The 16,748-nt window shown below is 44.8% G+C and overlaps 1 protein-coding gene across 2 annotated transcripts in view; it reads right to left on the reverse strand.

Moving 5' to 3' along the window:
- The window catches only part of KCNN3 (potassium intermediate/small conductance calcium-activated channel, subfamily N, member 3), a 151,801-nt gene that overhangs the window by 46,874 nt on the left and 88,179 nt on the right, over positions 1–16,748 (reverse strand). For both annotated transcript variants that reach the window (XM_008592586.1, XM_008592590.1), the window contains exon 3: positions 11,326–11,744. In XM_008592586.1, coding sequence (XP_008590808.1) covers positions 11,326–11,744 — 419 coding nt within the window. The remainder of the gene's footprint in view (positions 1–11,325; positions 11,745–16,748) is intronic.

Raw genomic sequence — 16,748 nt, forward strand, 5'->3', positions numbered from 1 at the left:
AACAGTAGAACCAAGGACCAAACCTGTTTTTTTAACCCGGAGTTCAGGCTGTACCCAGCACAGGATGAGTCCTCTGTGAGCTGATGTTATTGCTATTGTGTGCTGGGCATTTTCCCCTTGGCTCAGCTGAAACATGTTTAAAATTTTTTAAAAGGAGTTTTACTATTGTGGGGGTGTCAGAGGTCTGTCTCAGCATGTCTGGGCCTGTCTGGGCAGCCTGCAAGGGCTTTGTTAGCAGCCAGCTCCCATAGGTCTCTTGGGATAACAAAATGACCGAGTTAGGGATGGTGGGCTCCCAAGCAACCAGGGGACCGCGGTTGCCCCTTAAACTCTGGGCAGTGCATGGGGGGCAGAGAGGAGGGGAGTAGGTATCTAGGCAGACCGGAGTGGAGGGCGTACTCAGCATTTTTTTGCCTATATTCCCTCTCAGTTCAACCTCTGGGGAACTGGGGCCAAGTCTCATGGGATGGAGGAGTCTGTTAAATGGAAGGGGGAAATCGCGTGAACCCCCTCCCCCCTCCCAGCAGCTGTGCTGTGCGAGCCAGGAATGCAGGGCTCCACACCAGCCTGGGCAGTCGCCACATGCCCACAGCGGAGGGGAGGGGAAAGCACAGGGTGGTGAAGAGAGGAACACATGTGAGACACCTCAGGCCAGTGAAGGTGGGACAAAGGCGCTGTGGGGTGGAGGTGCCAGTCCTCTGCTGGAGGATGCCTGCACCGGAAATGCAGGGCACAATGGGATCACAAGGGGCAAACAAAACAACCCCAAAGCTGAAAAATGGAAAAGTTGACAGAATACGATTTCCTGTGCTGACTAAAGTCAGCCCACAAATAGATGCAGCTGATGCCGCTTACGGGAACCCTTCCCTTTTCCTCGCCTCAGCCCCTCCAAGTACTCCCACCCTTGCAGGATTTTTGGCTCTGTCTCCTCCCAGTGGAGCAGCTCTTCTCAACTGGCACCAGGAGGTAAGAAGCCCCGACGCCCTCAGCCATCCATTGTAAGAAACTAAGTACCTTCCCTCCTATACGTGTAGCATAGTACTAGCTGTGGACTATCCTCTGCAGAGTTGGGAAAGTGGTCATTCCACTGAGAAAGGCTGGATGATTCTCCCCACCTGGAGGAAGAACCCTGGAACTTATCTGAGTCTCCCTAAGGCAAAAATCTTGGAGGCAAAAAGACGTTGGTGACTTAGCAGGAGAGAGTGGAGGGAAACCCAGGCTTAGTGTAATACAGGCTGAAGTAATTTAGCGGCTGGAAAAATGTGAGGGTTTATCAGTGCGATACGGAATTCAGTTTGCTCTCACACCAAACTTTAAAATACAAATTTCTTGTTTCACCATTTCTTGATTCTCCTAAGATACATCATCCATTAGTTATAAAATAATACATAAGTAATACATAATTATTTAATATAATAAAAGTACAAGGAAACTAGCCACAAATGAACGGTTTCCATGTTTAAGTGTCAAAGAGTACAAAAGCACTGCAAATCAGAAAGAGGAAAAAATTGTTGAATCAGAAATAACAGAGAAAGAGAAAGCGGACTGTGAAGGAGTAAGGATGGGGAAAAACGTAAAGCATGCACATGAAATCAAAATGGGAGTTCCACTAGAGACGGGAACGAGAAGCTGCCCTGCAGCAGATGACCCAGCCCTGAAGTCACTCCTGGCTGCCCAGGGGCTCCGGCACCAGCGCGCGATTGAACCTGTTAAGTTGTTTTGCATGATTACACAAAATATTTATAAAAATCCAAATACTCTTCATCAATTTTATTCCCTTTACTATTACTACAATTCTATAGGGGCTAAAGAAACACCTAAAGTTACTAAATTTGTCTGGGAGGAGTCCTTCCCTTTTCTCTTCCCCCCACTAAACCACTGTTTGCTGATAATAATCCCACCACATAAATTTTTTTTCTTGATCCCATTTAAATCTTAATTCTCTTTATTAAACGTAGAAGTCAGTAGTACTTCTCATCTTCAGTTAAATGTGCTACATAACTTCATATTGTCATGGATCACCTGACAGTCTGCCATGGAAGTTAGCCTAGGGTCTGATTTGCATACTGTCATGGATTGAATTCTGTCCCCCCAAAACTCATTGAAGCTTGAATTGTGTCTCCTGAGTTTTATGTATTAGAAACTTAGCCCCCATTGTGACTATTAAGAGGGTGGGAAATCCTATTACGGTAATTGAAAGGTGGAGTCTTGAAGAGGTGATTGGATTGTAGGACCATGCAGTAGTGAATGGATTAAAAATGGTGGTCAGGGGCGCAGTTCTGAGGGCTTTGAAAGAAGAGGAGAGTCTGTCTCTCTCTGCTCTCTCTGCTTCCACTGTCTTGCAATGTGAGACCCGTGGGTCACTGTTGCCACCACCAGATGGACTTTGGACTTCCCAGCCTCAGAAACTGTAAGCGAACACCTCCCGGCAGAACCTGCCTGGACACTGGCTCTGGGAGCTCCACAAACGCCCCGCGGCCACGAGAGGCTGTAAGCGAGGCACCCGCCCCGGGAGGAGGACGCCTGCCCAGGCTCGTGTCGTCCCGCTACCCTGTTCGCTGAGGCCACTGGCTGCCAGGTGGGAGCGTGAACCCTTCAGGAAGGACCTTCTATTGCGCTTCTCAGAGAACGGTCTATGTAGAAACAGCCGTTCTCCTTTACTTTCCAAGCACTCTTGATACAAAACATCTTCCCACGGAAGATGAATAGGGGGGTTGCCGAGGGTGTAAAAACAAATGTTACCTCTCCCCATTACAAAATAAACGAATTATATATGTGCGAGGACACTTTTTAAAAGTTCATGGAAAAATTTGTATTGTCTTTTAATTCCATTTTTCTACAATCTTTTTGAAGAACCCTCGTATATTCACTCTCATTGTAGAAAATACAATAAAACGTAATGGAAAAAAATCACATGTAACATACCACAGAGAAAACAACTTTTTATAGGTGTTTTCCAAGTATGTCTATGCATATTATATATCTACATAAATTGGTAACATCTTATATATTTTGTGTGCTCCTTTTTCAATGTGCACATTACATCATGACTATTTTTCTAATAGTCTTCAAAGGGATGGATTTTAAATTGTTACATCATATGGATGTGATATAACTTATTTAACCGTTTAAATCCTAGACATTTTCTTGGTTTCTGCTTCTTCACTATTCTAAATGGCACCATGCTGAAGAATCTTGATGTAAATTGATTATTCCATTAAAATAGCTTCCTAGAAGGAGAATTACTCGATTAAAGTTACGAACTTGAAAAGGTTCCTGTGACAAACTGTTAAATTGTTTTCCAGAAAGGTGGTGCTAATGTCCTTCTTGCCATCAGTGTGAGAGACCCATCCACCCCCACCACCCACAGTAAGAACTTTCTCCAGCATTGAATTACATTTATTTAAATTTTTGTCAAGTCCAGAGGAGCAAAAAGTAATTCTCCTTATAGTTTTAACTTGTAGTTCTTTGATTAGTGAGAATGAATATATGTTGTCTGTTTCGTTTTGTTGGCTTTTTGTATTTCTTCCTTTGTAATGATCTTTATTTTTTTTACTGGGGAGATGAGTTCTTTTGATTGGTTTCTAGGACTGCTTTGTAACAGGGATATTTACCTCTTGTCATGTTTGCTGCAAATATTTATCCAAGTGAAACATTTGCCTTTTAAATAAGTTTATATTTTTTGAAGCTCTGAAATCTAAAATTGTATGTATGTTGTAATCAAATACACCAGTTTTTTTCCATCATGTTTCTTCTTTTCTGAGATTTTACACTTAACAGTTCTTTCTCATCTCAGGAATGATTAAATATTCACTTTGTTTTCTGGAGTTTGTTCACGGAGTTTGTTCTTTTACATGCGACTCTTTAATCCACCTGGAATTTATTTTGGTGGCTGATGAGAGGTGGGGTTCCAATTTGATTTTTCATCCAAGCTTCCGATTTCCCCCATTGACATTTGTTGAATACTGCTTCCTAATTGGTTTTCTTTCTCATATATTGGGTTCTTACATACTGGAGCTTATTTCAGGATTTTCCATTAGGTTTCAATGATATTTCATTACTGATTTTTCAGTAATGCCAGAGGTACTTAATTACTCCTACTTTCAGAAGACATTTTAGTATCTAGTAGAGAAGCCCCCCTCAACAGTCTTCTCTTTCAAAAAAGTTAAGCTATTCTCACTTATTTATTAAAACACCCTCAGAGTCAGTAGTTAGTCTCCCTTAAAGTTTCTAATTGTTTGTGTTTTCTTTCTTGATTAAATTTATTAGAAGTTGGTTTCTTTTGGATTTATAAACTTATAAATTCTGCTTTTCTTTTCTTTTTTTTTTTTTTTTTTTTTTTTTTTTTTTTTTTGCAGCTGGCTGATGCGGGGATCTGAACCCTTGACCTTGTTATCAGCACCAGGCTCTAACCAACTGAACTAAGCAGCCAGTCCTATAAATTCTGTTTTTCTGCTTTTTATAATTGATTAATTCCTCTTTTTGTCTTTGTTATAAATTTAATCTGCTCTCCTGAGGTTTGTTTTGTTCTTCTAATGAATTTAATTTATTTTCCTTCTTCATTTTTTTAATAATGAAAAACTTTCAGGATATTTTTCATCTGTGTATACCTTTGGTCATATCCGGAGTTTCGATATATCGGGTTGTCATTGTTGTAAGTTTCTAAACAGTCTTTAATGGTAGTTTTGAATTCTCTGTTGACTAAGGTGTAATTGAGAATATTACCTTAAAAATTCCCCCCAAGGGCCGGCCCGGTGGCGCACTGGGTAGAGTGCAGCGGCACTCCCGCCGAGGGTTCGGATCCCATATAGAGACCGTCCGCTCACTGGTTGAGCACGGTGCGGGCGCGACACCGAGGGTTGCGATCCCGTTGCCGGTTGCGGTGTGGGCGCGACACTGAGGGTTGCGATCCCGTTACCGGTCACGAAAAAAGACAAAGAGGAAAAAAAAATTCCCCCCAAAAGTTCTTCTTTTGGCATCTGGTAGATAAGGGGATTTGAACCCTTGACCTTGGTGTTACAAGGCTGTGCTCTAACCAATTGAACTAACTGGCCAACCCTAAAGGTTTTCTTTTAATTAAAGTTTTATGAGACTGAGAATATAGCCTGAACAATTTTTCTGATGTTTTGAAATTTGTGACCAATAAGTTGATTGACTTTTGTAAATGTTCCATGGATGCTTAAAAAAATGTATTGTGTGTTTACAGGCTACAAAGTTCAATATTTCTTAGCTAATTAAAACATTTAATAATTCAGATTCTCAATCTCATTTTTTTTGGCATAAAAGTTCACAGTTTTACTGTGTATAGTACTTTTATCCATATTAAATTGTTCTTTTAGACCGTTTAACAACTTTTGCTTCAAAGTCAGCTTGGTTTAAAATGAGGGTTTCTACTCTGATTTGTACTTACCCAATAAATCTTTGCTCTTCATTTATTTTTGTGTCCTTCTGTTTTAGGTACCTCTTTTGTAAATAGCATGAATTAAATGTTGCTTTTAAATCTCATCTAAGTAAAAGACATTGTCTTTTAACAGGTGAGGGAAACTCAATTATGTTGATGGTTATAAATTTTAAGTTTGGTTTTCTCTCATCTTGTTTCATATTTTCTGTTTTTTAAATTCTCCCTTCCTGCTTCCTTTATTTTTTCTGTCTGAGCTATGTGGGTTCTGATGTTTGTGTGGAAGGTGCATATTTTCAGGATAGGGAAAAGCGAGGCAGGGTATTGGGGTCTCAGGTCTGCTGTTTCCTGGCTCTGTGACCTGAGGCACATTGCTTGACCTCTGCCTCAATTTTCTCACATATAGAATGGAGATACAATAGTCCCCACACTCATAGAGCTGTGGTATGGATTAAGTGAAATAATACATGACTGATGGTATTGTTATCATTATTGTTTTTTTTTTCCTTTTTGTCTTTTTTCGTGACCGGTAACAGGATCGCAACCCTCAGTGTCGCGCCCGCACCACGCTCAACCAGTGAGCAGACCGGTCTCTATATGGGATCTGAACCCTCGGCGGGAGCGCCGCCGCACTCCTAAGCGCCGCACTCTACCGAGTGCGCCACCGGGCCAGCCCATCATTATTGTTATACTAGTAAAATTCTACCTGTGATTACCTTTAGGTTTAAAAAAATGATTTCAACTATATTTCTCTTTTTAAAAAATTCTCCTGTACATAATATGATAAATTTAGCATGCTTTTACTAATCCCTTCTAGCCTTCTCCTCTCAAATTTTTAATCTGAGAAATTATTTGCAACCCTCTAATTATTATTGAATTATTGCTTTTATTTCATACATCTACTCTTTCCAGAATCTACTTTTTCTTTGACATTAGAATTTGGTTTTGCAACCATGCATAAATGTAGTCTTGATTTCATGATTCCTGGTTTCAGTGCTGCCTGACTTTCTTTCACATTATTTCATTATTATGATTTTAATTTCAATTAATTCCTTGGTCAACTGGCATAAAAGTCCCCCCCCCAAAAAATGTAGGTTGTTTGTCTTCTGAGCCCAGAAAACTCCAAGAATGACTTTGTCCCTCTTTTGTTGCCTCACTCGAATGACAGGGTGAATCACAAACTTAAAACCCTGTGGAAGTGTCCTAATGTCTTTTGGAATTTAGGGTTCCCGAGGAAAAGTCAGTTGTGTGTTGCCTATGTGCCTCTAGGATTATTTAACCTTATGAATCAATAAATTTTCCAGAAAGAGAATTTATTAGGATATGTCTAAGGGTACCCACCATTTTAACTAAAAACCAGAAAGCCTTTTTTGATCTGACTACTGTGATCTACCCCCCCATCCCCCACCTGGGCCAATTCTGGAAAAGTTTTCTTCGTGTATATCTTTGATTATGATTTTATCCAAATTATTCTGTTTTCTTCCTGTGAAATAACCCTAATTCTTGCATTTAACCTGAATTCTATAGCCTCCAGTTCTGTTCTAGTCATCCTTCCTCTCATCTCCTCTGTATTCTGAGAGAACATTTAAGTTTGTCCTCCATAATCCACATTTTAAAAAATTTGGTGCCCTCAATGTGGATTTTCTTTTTGCTAAAAGAATTTTAGTTTTCTGGAATTCTCTGCTTATGTGAACCAGATACATTTTCATTTAATTGTCTATCACAAAGATTATATTTTCTTGCACCCTGTTAGGGATGCCCAAGAATCTTCTAATGTTGCTTTTTGTTTCTTATCATTAAACATCTTCCCACATCTTCAGGATTATTTTCCTCTTCCTTAATGCTGCAGGTATTTTACAAAGGCCTTAAGTAGGATCCCTTCCCCTATCCCCCCTCCCCGAGTGATCTGCCTAGACTGGACCCCTGGTCACAGGCTTGCCTTAGGCTAGAGGGCAGGGTTCCTGGGCCCAGCAGGCTTCATCCAATGTGGTAGGATACTTCCCTATTGTTAAGTAAAAATTATAGGAGGCTATTGTTTTGGACTAAGTTCCTGCACTAGGACCCACAAGACCAGACTGAAAATCAAAATGGAGTCACCCCTGCCAAATCCCACTTCACTTAGGTTATGGTCTGACTATCTGAGAAATCGGGAGAGAGCAATAACAGCCAATTTACCAAATAGGCCAGTTTAAATCTTCAATAGGCATGATAATAAAATTCCCTCTGCTTTAATCCTTACACAAAAAAGAATAGCCTGAAGTAACTTGATGTTAAATAATCATTTATTTTTCTGTGTCCCTGTCCCACCCTACGAGGGAAATAACTTTGAAATGACCAATCTGCTTTTTGTTCTTTGTTTCTGCTTTCTTCAGCCTTTTCCATCTGTAAAACCAGCCTCATCTGCTCGGCTCCTAGAACACTTGTTCTATTTCATGGAACAACAAGTTGACCAATTCTAGAATCACAATAAAGCCAACCGAGATCTTTAACTAAATTTGTTGTAATTTTGTCCTTTCACACTCTCCTTACTAACTAGTCCTCTGATAACCTAAACCAGTGATTTGAAAACTTTTTAAGTCATGGACCTCTACCACTAAAAATTTTCTGCACATGCACCCCCCCATTATACATATATTTATTATAAATTGCACACATGTATTGCTCTCTACCTGTGTATTAAATATTAGTCAAGCTTACATTTTTTAGATACAAATAACTATGAATAGAAGTTCTGATCATTTCTTCCCATACAGTCCCTATGGATCCTTGTGCATGTTCTGCACATGAGAAGCTGTGCCTCAAATGGAAGGGGACCGTGAGAAAACACAGTCTTCAGCCCTGATGCCCTCAGGCTTTTCTCAGCCCTCCTCAGCCTACAGGGCTGAGCTTGCAGGCTTCCATCAACCCCATGCAATGTGCTTCACCCTGTAAACCATCTCCCCACTGTGTTCTTGGAGTCAAAGTCCCCTGCACAGAGGCAGTAGGAGGTTATAGGAAGGAGATGGGGAGGAGCAGTGAACTGTGTCCTTGCCCCCCACTGCTGGTTGGTGCAGACCTGAATGTGTGAGTCAGGAGCAGAAAAGGGTGGAGGAAGGAAGCCTCTTTTTATCTTCTTTACAATGGGAGTGGTGGCTCTTTTTTAATGAAAGAAAGAATGGATCACTAATTGTTTTTCTCCAGCTCCAGGAGCCATGTCTTCAGAATCAAGTTTCTCATTAAAATACCAGTCTGCAGAAAAAGATGAAAATTCACATCATCACAACCAAAAATCTGTTGACAGGATGGAAGCCCTGACACACTGAGACAGACGTGTGCAGAACTTGGAGACTCAGGCAGGAAGAGTCCAAAAGGAATCCATTCAAGAGGCTGGGAAGGACATTTACAAAGCATGGCTGGGGACAGCAAGACTCAGCCCACTTTATCAATGTTATGGGAGGCCTTATTGCTCCTCCCAAGGAGATGAACATACAAATGTGAGCTGGCAGACCACTGATCAGGGCATGCCTGGAAAGCCAACTTCCCCAACCTGCTGCCATTAGGACCTGGGGCCTCGGATGGTCTCTCCACCAGTAAGGCTGCTTGGCGTTTGACAGTGTTTAATAAGGAGGTTCCTCAGACGGCTGTGGGAGGCCTGTGGGAGGTGGGCATGCAGCCAAGAAAATCCCAGAGAATGCCGAGCGCCACAACTGTCAGGCCTCGGAACCCATGATGTAATGCCTTACTGGGGTCCAAGGAAAACAAGCCTGCTGTTGTCGCTGCCCTCCTGGCAACCAGGCACTGCCCTCCCAATAGCATGGCTGGTCTGTGTAATTACTAACTCCCTCTCCCTCCTTGGGAAGAGGAAATGTGAAAACCTTTATTGCCATATAAAAGTCAACCCAAGATATGAGAAATGTCTTTTAAAATGTGTCCTGCTGAAGAGGGATTTCCAAAGCAACTTCAGAAGTGTGTGTACACAACTAGAGATAAGTCCAGGCTGAAGAAAGCCACCTGGGATGTGAAGGAGCCCTGTTCTCGGCATCAGCCGCCATGGGTTTTTCTAGAACCTGTCATGCTGCCGTGTGACCCTGGGCAAGTCATTTACCCTCTCTGACATCTAAGGTGACAGAATAATCATCAGATCAGGCTGAGAGAGATCAAATTCATCTTGTCCACACCACCCTCCCGCCTCGGTCTGAAGCTTCAGTCCCCCAAAGCATCCCCTGCTCCCAGTTTGTGTGCAGTCTCTGGTTGAATAATTCCTGTCTCAAGGACTGTGCCAATCTTACTTATTGTCTGACACTGGGGAAGGACAATGACCGTTTAAGTTTGATTGTAAAAGAAATTGCTTGGTCTTTATAAGAGAAGTGCTTTGCCTGACTAGGAAAAATATACTTATTTATACACATTTTCACAGTTCCATAGGTCAGATTCCTGGGAAAGAGTCTCTGAGACTCAGATTTAGGGGCAGGAGGTTTACTGGGCTAACTCTTCTCTAGACTCTGCTGGGACACTGTGCACAGAAGATTTGACAATACAATTTTAAGTGTGGATGAATTAAAGGTAACTACCAGGGTCCATGTAAATTACACAGGATGCCTGACTATGCCTCCCAACACGACAAAAACAATTTCTCTCAAGTGGATAAATCTCCATTCTATCTCAAGTGATCATTATTTTATTTTATTTTATTTCTATTTTTTTAAAGATGACCTGGAAGGGGATCCTAACCCCTGACTTGGTGTTGTCAACACCACACTCTCCCAAGCAAGCCAACTGGCCATCCCTATATAGGGATCCAAACCCGTGGCCTTGGTGCCATCAGCACCACACTCTCCCAAGCAAGCCAACTGGCCATCCCTATATAGGGATCCAAACCCGTGGCCTTGGTGCCATCAGCACCACACTCTCCCAAGTGAGCCACAGGCCGGCCCAAGTGATTGTTATTTTAAAATGAGTAAACTGAGGCCCAGAGAGGTTAAGTAACTTGCCCAAGGTATCACAGCTACTTAGGGGCAAATCCAGGTTTCTAACATAGGTTCAAACTCCACATTGAAATCAGATTAAAATGAATATCCGTGGCCAGCTTGAAAGGGAGAAGAGTCACAAAGGGAAGCTTGAGGGTGGTGGTGGAAGGAGGTAGTGACAGTCCTACTCTTGAGCCTTGATAATGGCTGACTAAGGAGCTGGCATTCTGTTCTAGAGGCCCAGATCTCTATGAGGCCACATCCCTTCTTCTCTCTCATCAGCCACTTCTCTGAATCACTTTCCAGCCACCAGCCTCCCAAAGTATGTTCCATCAGTACAGTTCTTCTCAGACTTTAAGATGCATATGAATCACCTGGTGAACTTGTTAAAATGCAAATTATATACAGTAGTCCTAGGGTGAGGCCTGAGATTCTGCATTCTAACTTCCCAGTGCTGCTGCTGCTGCTGATCTGCGGACCAAACTTTCAGCAGTGAGACATCAATAGTGTTGTACAATGAAAGGTTTGCAGGCAAATACTTTTGAGAAAATCTGAACTAAAAATTAAACCAATTTCATTGCTGCAGGACTTCTCAGAGCCTTTAAAAAGCTAGCGAACATCGTTAATCTCCAACAGGGAAGATAATATGGAAATTGCTAAGTGTTATACATGAGTAAGGGTTAACGATGTAACCAGAATGCTTTGATATATCAGTTTACAAAAAGGGAATACAAAATCAGGAATATTATATATGCATTTTTCGTGGCTTACCTTGCAAGATTCCAATGTTTGGCTGTTCCAGCTCATATTTAGCCCCAACTTGGCCCTCCCCTCTTTATCCTTTGAGGTGTTTGCACGCCCGTCTCCTCCATCAGACCACAGACCTCCTGCCACCCCTGCTCCTCCTCCCTTCCCCGTCCCAGCGCAGGCTCTGTGCTCAGAAGGCCCCCGTGGAGTGCAGAGCAGGGCCCGCGGGAATACCTTTCGCAGACGCGGACGGTCCAGGCAGCGATGATCCACAGCGAGATGCTGAACACGAGCAGCACGGTGCCAGGGCAGATGGTCATGAGCGTCTTCATGACAAAGCGGGTGTTGAAGTTGATCTTGTTGAGGGCTCCGATGCTGCGGGAGGAGGCATCGGTGAAGAGCTTGCTGTGCAGCAGCATGACCCGGGCAATCAGGTAGAGGCGCAGGAACATGGGGATGGACAGGATGATGTCCACGTCGGCCTCCGCCCGCGAGGGGGTGTAGGAGAAGGCCAGGCGCGCCGTCCAGAAGAACTTGTACTCGCCAGGAATGGGGTGAATGGCGCACACCAGCATCTCCAGGCTGATGTAGAGGATGCGCTCGTAGGTCATGGCTATCCGCCAGTCATCCGCGCCATTGTCGATCACGAAGAGCTGGTGGGAGCAGAGAGCCGTTAGTGTGGCCAGGACCAGAGGCTGGAAGCAGAGTGTGCAGCAGGGTGGAGGAGGAGGCTAGACTGAGGCAGGCTGCTGGGCCTAGGTCAGCCTAGTCACCTAAGAGCCCTCTTCGGAGGCCTGGCTGTGTGGTGAGAGCCTTGGATGGGGAGTAGAGAGACCTGGATTCAGGGCGGGCTGGGAGACCCTGGCTAAGACACTCTCACTCTCTGGGCCTCACTTTCCTCCTCTGCAAATTGCTTCCTGGGATATTGTGATTTATAATAAGAAATAATATATTTGTTCTTCATCCTGTTTCCTGGCACACAGCTCCTAAAACCCTAGGAATTTCTAAAGTGATGTGTCTTTTTGTATGCTAATGAGATAACTGATGGCAACAGACTCCTGGATAGCCTCAGGATGAGGGCTGATTGCTGGAGGAACCAACCCTGTAATCAGAGTGTTGGAACTACCACTCACCCCCATGTGGGAGAGAGGGACTGAAGGTTGAGTTGATCACCAATGGCCAGTGATGTAATCGATGATGCCTCCATAATGAAGCCTCCATAAAGACCCAAAAGGACAAGGTTTGTAGAACTTCTGGATTGCTGAACACGTGGAGGTGCCTGGGGAGTGGCGTGACTAGAAAAGGCATGGAAGCTCCACATCTCTTCCGCCATTCCTTGCCCTATGCATCTCTTGCATCTGCCTGGTCATCTGTCTGCCTGGTCATGCTTTGTCATATCCTTTATAATAAATCAATAAACATAAATGTTTTACTGAGTTCCGTGAAATAGTCAAATCTGAGGAAGGGGTAATGGGAACCCCTGATTTATAGATGGTCAGTCAGAAGCACAGGTAAACCACCTGGGGGGCTTTCAATTAGCACCAGCAGTGAGGGCAGTCTTGTGGAACTAAGCCCACAATCTGTGGGATCTGATGCTATCTCCAGGTAGATAGTATGAGAATTGAGTTAAATTGTGGGATGCCCAGTTGGTTTCCAGTGGAGAACTGCTTGGTGGGGTTGGGGGGTAGAACCCCACACATTTTAGTGACCAGAAGGGTTCTGTGTTGAGCGAGTTTGGTAGGAGGAGAGAACAGTTGGTTGATTTCTTTCTACTCTACACTTCCCAAGGTCCCTTCCAGATCAAAGGTACCAGGCCCCCAAACTGGCTGTTTCACGATGATGAGGAAGAGCAGCTCATTTGTATTAAAAACACATCCCTGAGCCCCTTCCAGGCCCTGAGCTGAGCCTTGGAGAGGAATGCAGAGATGAAAAGTGATGGTTCCTGCATGAGTGAACTCACAAGGGCTGGCACAGGTTCCTGCTCCCCACTCAGAGAAGGGACTAGAGAAGCACTGTTTGCTGGCAGTGCTGTGCTCTCAGACAGTGCAGTGGCGTGTTCATGGCATGGGCTCTGGAGCCAGACTGCCTGATCCTAATGCTAACTAGCTGTGTAATCTTGGGCAAGTTACTGAACTTCTCTGTGCCTCAGTTCCCTCATCTGGTGATGATGATAATATCTGCTACATAGAGGCTGCCATGAGGCCACAATGGGTTAATATAGACAACATGCATAGAATCCTGCCTAGCACCCAGCACACACTGTATAAGCATTAGCTATAAGTACTTATAGCATTATTAATGGATGAGGTCACAGTCTTTCTGTGAAATGATAGTTGGTCTCAATGATGTCTAAGCTCCCTTCTAACTCTAACCTTTCAAGAAGCTGAAATTCCTGCTGTCACATCATGAGGACACATGCTCAAACAGCATTTACTGAGCACCTGCTGTGTGCCCAGCCTGTGCTCTGTACTAGGATTCACATATAGGGAAGGCCCAGCCTTTGTCTTCAAGGAAGTCCCAACATGGGGTCCCACCCATGTTTAATGACTGTGGAAAATACTTCACATCCTTTCCTTCTGTGACCTCAGTCTCCACATCTGTGAAATGAGAGGCCTCTGAGGTCCCATCCATCTCGGACATTCCTAAGGTGCTGATTCTCGGAGGGCAAGGCACTAGATCGGGGCATATGTTGGGTTTGGGGCTTCCAAGCAGGGTGCACCTCACTGCTGAGAGGCAAAGGAGGCACTATCATCACACCATGCCCTCTCTGTACGAGGCGGCCTGGGCCCTCCAGCAGCTCTGGCTGTTGCCCTCTCCCAGCTCACCATGTACATATCTCACTCAGGACTAGCTCCAGGGCCACAGAGAGCTGTTGCTCCCCAAGGCCACTTATGCTGGCCTTTAAGGAGGGGAAGGCAGGGTCCCGTGGCCTAAGATGAGACAGTGCTTGAGCCTGGGAAGAAGGGCACCAGCATCAGCACATCCTGGCCAGGGGAGCAGCCTGGGATCCCAGGAAGGCCTGAGCTGTAAGGCTAGAAGGAAACTAGGCTGGGTTAGAAAGAAATTAATGTTGGAGCAAGGATTGGGTGGAGGAAGTTTTATTTAACCTGGAAATACACCCTTAGCACAGAAGGAGTAATGGAGGTTGGGGGGCTGATCGAAGACCGAACTAAGCCTTCCTTCCCTCCCACTTCACCTGGCACAGGGAGATTAGGGAATTTGGGACCCTTTAGTCTGTCTGTCCCACTGATTCCTCCATGATCTGGGCCAAAGGAAGCTTCTGCTGTTTGAAGTTAGTCATCAAGCACCTTCTCTTCTCCTCCCTCCATTGCCTTCCCTACAGTTCACTCTCCCTTGTAACCGAGGACCCAGGAGAGGACACATGGTGCCCACACCTGGGGGCCTCTGAAGGTAAAACACAATGAAGTCAAACCAGATCTATCAAGAGATCTGTGTCATGTCTGACACAAATTTAAGGCAAACCAATCGAGTCACGTGATGTGGACAACTTGGGGGTTGGGGGTCTCCTGGTTGCCTTGCTTTTGGTGTCTGCCTATAACACTTGTCTCCAGTAAGGGGCAAATTCCAGTAAGTTTAGAGGCTGCTGCAAGGCACGGCAGCAGGTGGAGAGTCACAGGGAGGGAGGCGGCGCTGTGCGGGCAGGTCTCCCACCTTCCCGAGCCTTTGCTTCCCCTCCCTCTGCCCTGCAACTTACAGAGCTGCATGGGGAGTTAAAGGAGATAATAATAGCTGTGAAAGCCTTCATAAACAACAAAAGCCCATTCATTTGTTCATTCATTTGACAAAAGTGCTGAAGGCCCTGTGTCTGCTGGAGGGCTGGGGATTCAGGGCTGAGCAAAACAGCTCTGAGCACAGCTGCCATGAGGACCATGAAGGCACTGTGGGAGCGGGTGGCTGAGAGGCCCCACCTCGGCTGCAGCTCTAATCAGGAAGATGTCATCTCTGCACAGGAGAGGGTATCCAGCACAACACTGCCTGGAGACTCTCTGTCTCCTTCCCCAGCTGAGCCTGGGTTTTTCCAGACAGAGGTTTCCCCCATCAATTAGAAACCTAATGGCCGCAAAGGATTCCCTCTGCTCCTAACTGCTGCCCGACAGGCCAAGCCATGGCAACGTGACTGCCTGGCCAAACTCTTCAAATGCAAAATTAAAACCATCCACCCTGTAATAAAGACTTGCATCCTGTTACTATAGTAACTGGGTTTACTCTGGGCAGGAACTGAAGCAACCAGTAACAGATTCCTTTGATTGCTTGATGGGGAACAGGATTGTATGCCATCCAGGATGAAGGAGAGGGGATATCAGCAGTTCTGCCCAGCTAGACAGGAGGTGCTGGTCCCAGGGTGGTATCCCCACCTGCCTCTCAGGTGCCCTGCCTGTTTCAGTTTCCTGGTGCGGGGCAGCTGGGAGCTACATGGGGTAGTAAAGTTGCAGGCCAGAGAGCTAGACTGAAGTCTCCCACATCCAGTTATTAGCTGTGGTATCTTAGGCTGTTCACATGACTTTTCTGAGCCTGTTTCCACATCTCTGTCGTGGGAATATTGCTCTTGATCCTGCCTACCTCACAATATTAGTGTTAGGATCCAATAATACAGATAACTGGGACTATGCTTTACTAACTAAGCTAAAAATGTGGAGGATTATTAACCAGCTGACCTTGTGGGTTCAGTATGGGGGCTGGTGTAGGGTGAATGGGGGGCAATATTTCAGGTTGCAGATTGAAAGCTTCTGCTAGACAAGGCTCCACTGCTGGGTTTTTTGGATCTGCAGGGTGAGACAATATGTCTCAGAAGATCCCGTCACTGTCCCACATGAGGACACCCTATGCCTTCCACCTTCAGACCCCCAGAATCACAGCTCTCCATGTGTGGCCTCACTCCCTTCAGATTTAGGGCAGATGATAGATACCCCACCCTGCTGTTTCCTCACTCAGCATCTTGCTCACTCTTTGCAAAGGACAAATCTCAATTACATATTTATCTGTGTTTACTAGGTTTTTGTCTCTCTCTCCTCTTAGACCAGTGGTTCTCAATCTGGCTGCATATTAGAATCACTTGGAGAGCTTGTTAAAAAACACCCATGCCTGGGCCACCCCAAATCAAGTCAATCTGAATCTCTGAGGGTGGGGCCCTGGCATTGGGATTTTTTTTTTTAAAGCTCCCCAGGTGATTCTAAAGTGTACCCAGGGTTGGGACCCACTGGTTACAGTTGGAGCTCCAAAGGGACAAGGGCTGTCTTCCTTGTTCCCTGTTGTATCCTCAGTACCTAGGCCAGATCTTAGCATATAGTAGGTGTTCAAACCATGCTTCTGTAGTGAATCAAAAACTATCACTTACTCTGTGATCCTGGACAACTAATCTTCCCTTGCTTGGGCTCAGCTTCCTCCTCTGAGGAATTAGGGAATGGACTAGCTGGTGCCTCCTGCTCTAAGGAGTCATGATTCTGTGGTTCTGTGCAGACCCTCTTGCTGGCACCTTCCATCTCATATGTGTTCTTGGTTCAGTGAGCTCTCCAGGGACAGGACCCATGCCAGGCTCATCTTACCTCCCTCTGATGCCTAAGACAGTACCTGGCACAACATGAGTCGTCAGTAGAATTTTGATGAACAAAGTGGTGGGTAGGTAGATGAAACAAAGA

The sequence above is a fragment of the Galeopterus variegatus genome, unplaced genomic scaffold, assembly GCF_000696425.1.
Source record: "Galeopterus variegatus unplaced genomic scaffold, G_variegatus-3.0.2 Scaffold154, whole genome shotgun sequence".
NCBI lineage: Eukaryota > Metazoa > Chordata > Mammalia > Dermoptera > Cynocephalidae > Galeopterus > Galeopterus variegatus.